The sequence below is a fragment of the Argentina silus genome (assembly GCF_951799395.1).
Source record: "Argentina silus genome assembly, chromosome: 21".
Lineage (NCBI taxonomy): Eukaryota > Metazoa > Chordata > Actinopteri > Argentiniformes > Argentinidae > Argentina > Argentina silus.
The window spans coordinates 7,155,290-7,168,156 of record NC_139675.1 but is presented as its reverse complement, the minus strand read 5'-3'; the positions used below and the strand labels follow the sequence as shown (position 1 = coordinate 7,168,156).

Sequence of the window (12,867 nt, the reverse complement as noted above, 5' to 3'; positions counted from 1 at the left end):
TGAGCCCGTCCTCCGATTTCTACCTCCACCAGCCTCCACTGAATCAATACTATGTCACCGTGGCCATCTGCCTGGAGTTCTGCTAAATGGATTACTGTGACGCGTGAGTGAGTGTGTGTGTCTCAGTGAGTGAGTGAGTGAGTGAGTGAGTGAGTGAGTGTGTGAGTGAGTGCTATTCATATCCCAACGGCTAGCTAACAAAAGAACAGGCCCATGTAGAATAGACCAGGGGGAGGCTGGTGGAGGTAGAAATCAGAGGATGGGCTCATTGTAATGCCTGTGCTGTCTTTGCCATGCACCGTGAAGACACATCTCATGTTTAAACCAGGGGAGGCTAGCGGAGGTAGAAATCGGAGGACGTGTTTGATACCATTCCTCATTCCATTCCATGCATTACAATGAGGCTGTCCCTCCGATTTCAAGACTCTTGTATCTCTGTCTCCCCAGCCAGAGTCTGCCTGTGACCCAGGACCCTCAGGGTAACCAGTGGGGAGTCTGACTGAGGCTGCTGCCAGCTAGCAGTCTGATAGATGAGCATAGGAGGGTACCTTGAGGTTTGAAGGGTAATGACACACACACACACACACACACACACACACACACACACACACACACACACACACACACACACACACACACACACACACGGCTGGTAATGACCTCACTGCAGCAGTCTGGGCTAGACCACAGTGACTAGAAGAATACTGCAGTTACCTGCACGCACGCACACACCTTACAGGAGTGCGATCTTTTGAAACCCCCTGGGTCCTGCATCTCCCTGAACTAATTCAAAATCCTTTGTGTCACTTATTTGACTTGTAAATAGGAGCAACGGTGAACGAAGCTCGACACTGATGCTGTTAATAGCAACACCTGCCCCCTCCGTCTCTGTGCCAGACTACCAGGGGGGGCTGGTGGAGGTAGAAGTCATAGAACGGGCTCATTGTGATGCATGGAATGCAATGAGGAATGGTATCACGTTGTGTTTGATACCATTCCTTATTCCATTCCACGCATTACAATGAGCCTGTCGTCCGATTTCTACCTCCACCTCCTTCAGACCAGGCCTGTGACAGAATTAGAGTTGGACAACCAATTAACCACCCAGGGGTGGGCTAGGAGGAAATACCTGCGGGTTCCACCTGATTAGACAACCTTGTTAGCTGCAGTAGCAGGTTACTGATTATTTTCTGCCTGGAATGAAATCATACCTGAATAATTATGTGAAACTTGGATGGGAATGGGCTACTGTATGCTTGCAAGAGACAGAGAGAACGGTTTTATACACTTCGTAACTTTTCGGGGCATTTCTTGAAACACCTTGAAATGTCCGCAACTCTGCAATACCCCTCAGTGCATTCTATTTCTTGAAACAGAATAGGGAAACAATTTGGGAACAGTTCTGAGATTGGCTCGGGCCTTGGAACTACATACCAATTTGAACAAAAGCAATCTCACCCGTCGCCCAAGCCTTACAAACGACCTTCGAAACTCTGCCTGCCAGGCCTATCGATTATAAAGGTGGTCAGGGGAGGCTGGTGGAGGTACAAATCGGAGGACGGGCTCATTTGTAATAAATGGACTGGATTTATGTATTCAACCTTTTTTTGGCAGGGAGTCCTATTGAACCCATGTTCTCTTTTACAAGGGAACCCTGCATACACATAATTAACAATCCCACATCAAAGAATCCATTCCATGAGCCTGTCCTCCGATTTGTACCTCCTGCCCTGAAGGTGTTGTATTTTACTGAAGTTACTCTGACTTACTGTAGGAAAACCTGCTGATTACAACATGTCCCTCCCTGTGCAACAAAAGAAGTTCCCTAGACAAGCCTCTGCTGTGCTCTCTTCAGTAAGCTGTGTGTACACTCACCCAGTCCATCACTGCATTGCCACTGTAACTGACAGCGGTTGGAGGTGGTTGCTTCATAAGCCGACGTGTTTAATCTGCTCCTCAGTATTGTGTCTCAATCATGTGGTTGACTTTCACAACACATTAATGGGCAATGGAACTGTGGAGTTGAATGTGAGTGTTTGCTGAAGCACTATGATGTGTGTGTGTGCTTAGTGAAGCAGTATAATGTGTGGGTGTGTGTGTGTGTGTGTGTGAGAGAGAATGTGTCTGTGTGTGTGTTTGAGTGAGTGAGTGAGTGAGTGAGTGAGTGAGTGAGTGAGTGAGTGAGTGTGTGTGTGTGTGTGTGAGTGTGTGCAGCTCTTACTCTTTTGAACACATCCTGGTCCTCCAGGTCTCCGTTGCTGGTGACAGAGATCTCTGCGGCCGTGCTCCTGTGGACCTCCTCTGCCATGCTGCTCTCCTGCCATCACAGAAACACCACAACAGTCAGACATTATTTTACACACGTCCGCAAAGAACTTACCTCATACTCCCTGAGTCCAGTGTTTCCCCTACCATTGAATAGACGGGGCCGATGCCTGTATTGCCCTGCCTTAAACGTTTTGGCTTGCATAGACCTCAATAAAAAATGTTCGTCATAGCAACCCAGGACTCTGCCCTGCCTGAGAAGAAATCAGAGCTCAATCACCCTTAAGTAATCCTTCTTTGAGTAGCCTATGCACCATCAAAGCTATGCATTTATGACCCAAAGCTTGGCCACAGGAAAGACGGTCGGGCTGCATGTCTTCTCAGAGTTTGGTAGCTATGGCCTACCCCCTTGTGGCCATAGCTGATTCAACAGCAGGATACACTGAGGTTAAAATTCCAGTGGTAAAACAGAGATTTAAAATGTTGCAAGGGAAGTTGCATGATATGTGGATACAAATCTAACAAAGTAGAGCGGTATTCCACCTACATTCAATCTAAACTGTCGTTCTTTCTCTCAAAACAAAGTTTTGAGTGCTGAGCAGTTGGCCAAGAGAACAGCCCTGACCTCACCTGACAGTCAATCAATCAAACTTGATTTAGAGTACAGCACATTACGCGTAAATGGTTGAATGCAACATTTTTCATATGTGAGAAGAAAGAAAACAAAGAAAAAAAAAATCAAGAAAACACTGGAGAGACTAATGCAGTGAAATAGAATCAATAAAAGAAGGTCCGTGTCTTGCAAAAGAGAAGGAACTTAACAGCTACTGTCCAAAGTTTTAGACATATCAGAGACCTGGTTTTCAAAAATAAACGGCACTAACTGAAAACATCCAAATATGGTCATAAGGAGCACTTTCAAGGATCTTTTCTGCCTGCCGCAATAAGACTGTACAACTCCTCCTCTGGCTGGTACGATCGAGGTGATCAATCAGGGTTGGGGATGTTCTTACTGTATATCATGTTTCAGATGTCTATTTTATTTTATTTCTATTCTATTTTCACACTATTTTTGTTATTGTTGTTTGTGATATGAGCTGCTGAAACGCCTTAATTTCCCCTCGGGGATCAATAAAGTACCTACCAATCTATCAATCTATCGATCTGGCACTACGCTACACAAGAACACTTGGGCTGTGCAAGGCTGTATCATATCTTCCTGGTTGTATATATGTGAACGTGATTATTTCTCCTCAACATAAATAGAACTGGAGTCAAACAACAGAGCTTCGGCAGGTTCCAGAGATCCATCGGTCTCCATGGCAATGCTGTTCTACCCAGGCAGGCTCTTCAAGGCAACTTCCTGTCTGGCGTATTCATCAGGCCAGAACACATCTCTTCACCATCTCTTCAGCCCTGCAAGACTGAGAGGCTCTGTGCTGTCAGTGAGTGGCTGACTTACTTTCTCAAATGGTCCTCTCATTACTACAGACAAAGCAGAGTTATCTGGGTCAAGAAAAGTCATTCACTGCTTCACAGCATCGCCAATATACAAACTCCAAGGAACCTGGGCACTAGACTCTCAAGCAGTGGAGACATTGTAATGCGATGGAATGAGGAATGGTTTTAATGCCCATACATCAGATGTGCCTTAAAGGACTGAACTTCCAGCCGTTTAGGAACACATTGTCACCTTTTAGGAAGAGACTGTGAAAGATGTGTGACTGGTGAGCGTCACTTTCACACGTTTCCCCACAAAACCACACCGGCAGGGTGTGTGTGTGTGTATGTATATATGTATGTATGTATGTATGTATGTATGTGCATAAGGGGTGTGTGTGTCTGTGTGTGTGTATGTATGTACATGTGTGTGTGTGCACAAGGGTGTGTGTGTGTGCATAAAGGTGTGTGTGTGTGTGTGCATAAAGGTGTGTGTGCGCGCGCATAAAGGTAGGTGTGTGTGTGTGTGTGTGTGGATGTGGACGTGAATGATGGTGTGCGTGTGTTTGTATCGCGTGGCCAACAGAACAGGCTAAAAATACACCCAGTATGCTAAAGGTGAAGGAGCCACACCCACTGTGACGACGCCTGTGTTCATTAATCACATTGTGGGAGTTCATTATAGCCCTTCTTTGTTTCTTTGTTTAAAAGGACCTGGTTAAACCACAGGTCGTGTATGCCACAAACAAACGTCATTAGCGCGTGTGCGTTGCTAAGGACTTCGTCTCCAAGTCTCATACTGGCCTCACTGAGCAAGGCTAATTGAATGACATTCAAGTATGATCCATGGCGGAGGTAGAAAAACGTTGTTTGATACCATTTCATTCATTCCAATGAGCCATTGTCATGTCCCTGAGCCATTGTCATGTCCCTGAGCCATTGTCATGGCAGTGTACTCCTGCATGAAGACAACAGAGGCCTCATCGTTACGCTGCCTGGTTAACAGTTCTGCATTCTCTGGTAGAAATGTCAAGTCAGCCTATATTGTTAGCCTGCATTGTCAGCCTATAAATTGTAAAATACATTTGCCTACATTGTAAAATCTTTACTGCTCGATGCCAGTAGGAAACCTCATGGCAGTCTCGTAACAGACAGGGAGCAAAGACGCCAGCATTAAACCTCAATGACAGCAACCACACAACCTTGACCTACATGTGGCTAATTGTTCACCCTTAGGGCCATAACATGAGGTAAACGTTCAGTCACATCACATATATGCTGCGCCACACTTCACAGCCAAATCAAGATGTTGCAACCAACACATAACAATGATGTCCAAGTGGATTCTAATCGCCTAAAATATGCTCAAATTGGTTGGATTTGAAGCCCAAAACACTGCAGGCTACAGGTGCAATACAGACAATGTTTGTCTTCATGCAAAATAGAAATGTTTGTGTTTCTTTGATTTTTTTTTAAATCAAATCATAGGAGGTTAGTTTGATTTCATCAGGGGACACCAGTTTGAAATCAGGGAACCCCACATGGGGTCCCGACCCCAAGTTTTAGAACTAATGTTACACCAATCCAATCCCATCAAAATCCATGTGGGGTGTGAGCACAGCACAAGTGCATACCCCAGGAAAAGGGTTGAAAAGCATTTGACACGTTGACTCACAGCATAAGCCCTGACCGTACATTCCTCACGGTAGACATATGTACAGAGTAGCAAACATGTTCACACTAACCCAAACAAAAGCCTCTGTGGCCATCTCAAAGCCAAGAGCTTTGCATTTCCTGTACCATGTCACGTGACCTGGCCGGCGCAGCTAGCGAACAGTGGAGAGTTGACTGGCACTGTAATAGCACTCAAGTCAGTACATGATTTTCTATTTTTCTCTGTACTTGTACTCTGCACAATGACAATAAAGTTGAATCTAATCTAATCTAATCTACATAGCTAGTGCTACCGATAGCATCTCTAGGCTACGTGTGGCAGGAGGATGCCCATTGGTTGGCAGTTGGCACGGTTCCTTGGCCATTGTTAAGGTTTATTGCTATGAGGAAATAACAGTTGGTCAGTGAGTGAACACGACCTCCCTACTCCAAGGCCTTGGATTGGACCCATGGCTAAATAATGCAGATGAAGCCACCGGATAGCTAGGCTACACAGGCTAGCCTGAATGCTAAGTTGAGTGGAAAATGCTCACAGTAAACGCAGCCTGCTAACAGAACACGCTAATGGGAGCGCACTTGCTAACTCTAACATCAAAATGAGAGGGTGGCGCACCAAAGCCCTTAAGAGGATTAAGAATGGCATCACAGGGACACAGGATCAACCAGGGAGGTTAAAGGCCCTCTGACTCTTCATGGGACCGGCGAACCAGACAGAACCGACCAGGGAGGTTACAGGGACCAAGCAGGAAGGTTAAAGGCCCTTTGACGCCTCATGGGACCGGCGAACGAGACAGGATCAAGTTCATCTATGACCTGAGGTTTGGGTGTTGGTCTAGTGGGGGGGGGGGGGGGGGGGTGCCGCCACCTACGAGACAGCTCAAGTGCGTGTGGATGGGTCTAGTCACGATCCCAACGCACTGTTGAGAGGAAGCTGGCCAAGTAAGCATTTCATTGCACTACTTACAACTGTGCATATGACCAATAAACTTTACTTGACTTAACTTGTTGCTCTGCTGGCACAAACCCCTCTCATTCCTGGATCAAGCTCATTTGTCTACACTACAGCGGATGCTTACTGGGACGTGATCTAACTGGATGCTACTGTACACAACATCGTTGCCTGTATCTAAATATAAGTATTACCTCCCACAGCATGCAAATGGGACAAGACATTACAAACCAGGGCAGGCACAGAGCGCTGCTTTGTTTATATGTGTGTCATTGGATGAGGGTACATGAACCGCCTCAAGACCACAAAACCTAATAAAGACAGTTGTGTTCGGGTTTTGGCTGTGACATTATTAAAACGGGCTCGTCTGGGATAAAATTACAACAGGCTTATGTTATTTCCCTCTTCCTTACTCCTAAAATCTCCACAAAAAAACATAATAACATCCACATAACATCTTTACAGCAGTGGAGGTAGAAATTGGAGAACGGGCTCATTGTAATACATGGAATGCAGAAAGGTATCAAACACATTTCTCATTCAATTCATTCCAATGAGTCTATGAGCCCATCCTTCAATGTCTGAGGATAATCTCAAGTCATTACCGTCTGTGCTCCTACAAGCTAGGCCTAATAACCAAGGCAGAGCTTCATGGAATGATTTGGATAGCTTCGGCAGTGGACTGTGTCAACGGTGGAGACAAAAGTGACCCGGGTATCAGGTAACAGACAACATGAATACTTAAAGGCCACACGACGCCCACATGCAAGCAGGCAGGCCGGCTGGCAACAGAGCCTTCCTCCACAGGTAGACCCATCTAACAGTCTAACCGTAGAGGTAGATTAGAGACACACTCGTCGAGGCCATCTGTCCCATTGAAATAGAATGAGTAGAACAGACACGTCCATTCAAAGCAACATTACATGGTTGCTGTACCTGCGGCCATCTTTTGGTGTACCATTTGGAAGTTTTAGCTTACAGCTTTATTAACAACCAACTCAACTCAACTGACATTAGAATGTTCAGTCAAATGATGCTTAGTTGCTATGGTGCCGCCTCTGAATTGTTAGCTTCTCTCTGTGTTCTACACATGCAATAACAATGATTACCATGGCAATTACAATAATAATTCATTTATTTTGCAGCTATACAAAAAAAATATGTATTACAATTCCATGTCAGGTAGAAAGGTAGAAATCGGAGGACGGGCTCACTGTAATGCATGGAATGGAATGAGAAATGGTATCAAACTCCGATTTCTACCTCCACCAGCTTCCCCCTGGTTTAAACATGAGGTGCTTCTTCTCGGTGCACAACATAGACAGACAGAACAAGAGACAACGTGAGACTGAGGCTATGAATGAGCTTAAGCGGTGGTCACAATAGCCTGTTAGTGACTTCTCTGCCTAGTGCTGTGAGAGGTCGATCATTATGCCGTGGGCCAAGCAAGGTGTGGTGCCGTGGTGTCAGGGACTTAGTCCCCTGGCCTTCAGCAGTAGCCTGGAAACCAGCTAACAAGAAAAGGGGGGAGGAGGAGGTGGGGGGAGGTGTGGCAACAACAGGCTACAGACCAGATGAGCCCAGGAGAAAAGCATGAAGAATCTTTCAAAAACATGAGGGCACCGAATTTAAGGGAACCAGACTGACAAGTAGCAACAGGTGACAACAACACTGCAACATTGCAGGACGTCACTTCACGAAGAAGAAGCCTGTTAAAAGAGCTAGAGTTGCATAGACGTAAATTATGGATACAAATAATACAACTTTAAAGGCCCAACATGTACAGTAGGCCTAGGCTACATTCTATAGCAATTCTGAACAACTCAAGCAATATTGGGACCAGTGGAGGCTGGATCAAACACATAGGAACTGTATCAAACACACGTGCGCTTGACACCATTCCTAATTCCGTTCCATGCATTACAATGAGCCCATCCTCCGATTTCTACCACCACCAGCCTCCACTTATTGGGACTGAGCCCTAATGAATCTGCACCAACAGCTTGGAGTGGTGGGACTCAGCAGCAGAACTGATCACTGCCTGCCTGGGAACGTGGAGAGGCTGCAGTTCAAATCCCTCTGCCTACAGTGATTAGCAAGCCATGTGACGGCCTATTGAATTCAAGTGCTGTGTCCACACACACACACACACACACACACACACACACACACACACACACACACACACACACACACACACACACACACACACACACACACACACACACACACACACACACACACACACACACAAACACATACACATACACACAGAGTGACACATTCCCTCACACACACACAAATGCAAAGACACACACACACACACGCAAAGACACACACACACCGGCCCCTGGCCCTGTCAATGCCAAACCAATGACAACAACAAGCCACACCAACAGGCCTACATGGACACAACAGCACCCTCGTGGTAGTTTGGCTGAGGATAAACACTAAACATAGGCGTCATCATCATCATTATCATAACAACACATACCGGTAAATACAAGACCAACTGTGTGAACCAAAGCATAAAGGCGGTCGCTACGTTTAGTATAGTAAGACATGTACTGTAGCCATCATGACATCTAGTCCTACCTGTAAACATAAGATTAGTTCATTTGAGTCCATTTTTGTTGTTGTTTTGGCATGAGGTCGGCAGAGAGGGCATGCAACGGTGCAGGAATCAAACAGTGGGCCACAGTGGAGGCTGATTTTTGCCTCCACCAGCCTCCCCTGGTGGGCCATTATCCCCAACATATGAGTAGTAGTACTAATAGTTTCACTGTACGTCACGGTACAGCACAATTGATCAGGAAGAGATCCGCAGAGCAAAGACAGGGAAGCAAAGGTATACCACCACCACCACCACCACCACCAGAAATGTACTACTCCAGGGGAGGCTGATGGAGGTAGAAATCGGAGGACAGGCTCATTGCAATGCATGGAACGGTATCAAACACGTTTGCATTGAATAGAATGAGGCTTGGTATCAAACACATGTATATGACACCATTCCTCATTCCATGCATTACAATAAGCCCGTCCTCCGATTTCTCCCTCCACCAGCCTCCCCTGACTACTTCCTACTATTATGCAAGTCCCATCAAGCTATGACACCAAGCTATGACAGTTACTCACAACACAGGCTACAACCACAAAACGTTGTAATAACAGTGTCAATACTAAGCCTATGGTAACAACATTGTATTATAGCAGGCTATTCAGGTAGGTAGCTGAGTAGTTTGAAAAGAAAATTTAGATTCAAGCTTTATTAACTCAAGTCCATGTTGCATTCAGTTCCGAAACTATATCAGAATTACATATCATCCTTTCTGATATCTTTAACAAGGGTTTAGAATCACTCACCACAGCGAAAGGCATAGATTTTGGAGAGGAAACAAAGCAACATGAACCAGAGAGAGCTGCAATGAAGGATTCAAAGAGCATATTGAACTGTAATTGCGGGGGTTGAAGATAAATATGTCACCTTTGCCGGGGTGTGAGAATCTTCGTTTTCCTTCTGAGTATCATTTTCTTTTGGTGTATTCTTCATGGCCGTCTCAGAGTGGTCATCTCCACTGTGTGCCCCAGCATAGCCAGAGAAAGCATTGGCAGTAGTAGTAGTAGTGTTGTTTGGAACATCATCATCATCATCATCATGCTCAACAACCACACCGGCGTCTCCCGTAATCGCATTATTGCTCTGAGCATCATTATCACCCCCTGTTTGAGCTCCATCATCACCATCGCTGTGTTCCACATTATCGCTGTCTATCGGAACATCGCTGTAGTTTTCAACGCCATCAATTTCGTCATCGAGAGGGACTTCATGTACGACATTGTCAGCACTATCATAGCTGAGAACATCCTCCTCCCCCTCCTCCTCCTCCTCCCCCTCCTCCTCCACTTCCTCCCTCTCACTTTGAGAATCCTCAGAATTCTGAGCCTGCTTAGAGTCCTGTTTAGAATCCTGTTTAGAATCCTGTTTAGAATCCTCCATAGATTCCGTTTGGGGGTCCTGGTCTGGGGCGTTCGGCGACACAGCCTCAACACTAACTGCGGACATGATGCCTAAAGACAAACAGACAGGAGGAGGGGGCATGAATAGGTCCCACCAGAGTGTTCTATAAGGAAGAGCGGCATTTACATTATACCAACAGAGCATGTTGCCAGGCAACCCGTTGTTAGTCCAATAACATCAGGGTCAATCAGGAAGTTTAACCAGGAAGCTATATAAAAATTATTTGAAGCTCATTGGCGCTACTATTCTAAAAAACCACTCTGGGTCCCACCACTGTATTGACCATGTAGACGGGCATCGATCTGGAGGGGGGGAAAGGCTGCTGTCAACACCCCTGGAAGGAAGACCGCAGCAGTCCAAGTTATTGATTGACTGGGGAAAGGACACAACTCACAGCACTACTGCAGCTTCTCCGGTGCTTGTGTTTCCATTAGGCTACAATGTGAAGACAACATGTTAACACAGTGTGATGCTACTCTATAGGCCTACATGCTATTATATTGGCAAACTGTATTTTTTTTTTTTTAATTCAACCTTCATTTATCCAGGGAGACACTGAAACCGAGGTCTCTTTTGCAGGTGTGCCCTGTTTCCAATACAAATATGATTACAGAACAACACCTTAAAAACACAACAAAATAAAATAAAATACAAAATACACACATTAATCAATCCAAACAAGAGTGTGTCTGTGTGAGCTGATCCCTAACCAAGGACTAAAAACAAGTGTAAGGGACCAAGTGCCCCAACCTCAGTCTACCCTGAAGATCGTTCCATGTCTGAGGAGCACAGTAGATATAAAGGCGCATATATATATCCATATATATAGATAGATAGATAGATAGATAGATAGACTGACTGAGACACATACACATAGGCCAACAAACTTGAAATGCAACTACAATACTGTTGTGTAGGGTGGGTGAGGTGGAACAGCACAGGAGCCCTGGGTTGGGCCCTTATTCCCGAGAGAGATAAATGTCAATGCACATTATTGCACACAACAGCAAATTGACAAATTAGTTTGGACAGCCAGCTCCGCTCGTGGGTAGTACACCCCACAGCACAATGATTGCTCTGTGCTGCTGGGGCCTTGGCCATGTGGAAACAGACAGTGGAAGAGGAAGGAGAAATACCAAGAAAGACTTGATTGACGTACTGGAGAGGTCAGGCCTTGCTTGCTGGAGATAAATAAACAGGAGTTTAGATCTACAAGCTGACAGTTAAGGAAAACAAATTGAAATATTGTTTGTCACTTGTAGTGGGACTGGTGGGAGTTATGGCATGGGTATTACAGGTCAACTGACTTTTTTTTTTAAGATTGCATTGACAATCCTAAATATGGCCTCTGTTTTTGAATGCTCTGATGAAGGTCTTGCGACCGAAAGCTTAGACCAATAAATCGAAATGTTGCATTAATCCTGAATGTGCAGACTTCTTTCAATGGCATCGTTGCTCTCCATTTCCTGCTGCTCAGCAACAGTCGGGTGTGCGGCAGATTCCTCGAAGTGACCATTCTTGCTGTTGCCATGCAAACACAGGCAAGCAACAAACTGACATCTGATCTTGACATCACTTTCCCTATTTCCTATATGATTCAGCTTTCACACATGATTAGTTACGTCAACAATTGTCACACTGTTCCTTTAAGGACAATGAAGGAAACATTGGGCTAAATGTCACAATGGACACGTAAACGGTAGTGTACAACCTCAAAAAGAGGACGTGAGTCCTAAGTCTTACGTTATGACGGAAAGTTCGTTGGTCCTTGCTAATGACAGTAGTACCATGTCAGTCCAAACCCTACTGCTGTCTGATCAATAGAACTTTTCATCGATTGAAAACCCTGATAGGCTTCAAAACTGATAATTTTGCAAATAATACATTAAAAGTAGCACCGACCAACGCTAGTATTCTGAATAATGAAACAGCTAGCCCAACTAATGTGACTTCCAGTATTTTTGTTCTGAAATAACGTTTCGACCTAGTAGACTGTTCTGACAGTTGACAAAGCGACGAGTGCGCAAGGCCAGGGCGCAACATGTTGCTGGCTGGTTGGCTGGTTCCCTGTTTTGTCTTTACGTGCACACTCACCTACCATGGTAGCTAGCAAGCTATTTCGATAGCAAACACGAAAGCTAACTTATTTTCAACAACCACAGCTAGCGCTAACGTTAGCCAAATGGTACTAGCTAGCTAGCTAACACACCCTGGCTGACACCCCGTAGCACAGTGCAGAAGCTGTCACCAAACTCCAATATGCGCAAATGATGGTCTGGCTAAAAGTTTACCTGTAACTGTTCAAAATCTTTGTCTCTCCTTTTCCCTCGGTGCAAACTGTCCCACTTGCGTTTTCTTGAATGGAAATAGCTAGTTTAAACTCAATGTCCAAAATCTAATTCGGCGCCCATTGGGTCCCTAGCCACAGTACTCGGCTCAATGAAGTCGCTCAGATCCGGAAAGGGACGTGTCTCCGTCAGCAAGTGTGTGTGCGTTACCACGGCACACTTCTCCCCCT

At 45.3% G+C, this 12,867-nt stretch overlaps 1 protein-coding gene across 3 annotated transcripts in view; it reads right to left on the bottom strand.

Annotated features, from left to right (window-relative positions):
- The window catches only part of LOC310821151 (arfaptin-1-like), a 24,504-nt gene extending 11,707 nt beyond the window's left edge, over positions 1-12,797 (bottom strand). For 2 of the 3 annotated variants that reach the window (XM_083693066.1, XM_083693067.1), the window contains exons 1-3: positions 12,641-12,797; positions 9,816-10,399; positions 2,222-2,317 (exon numbers count right to left, since the gene is read on the bottom strand). In XM_083693066.1, coding sequence (XP_083549192.1) covers positions 2,222-2,317; positions 9,816-10,394 — 675 coding nt within the window. In that variant the 5' untranslated portion in view covers positions 10,395-10,399; positions 12,641-12,797. The remainder of the gene's footprint in view (positions 1-2,221; positions 2,318-9,815; positions 10,400-12,640) is intronic. The other variant, XM_083693068.1, reaches the window with a different exon arrangement.
- Between the last annotated feature and the right edge of the window lie 70 nt (positions 12,798-12,867).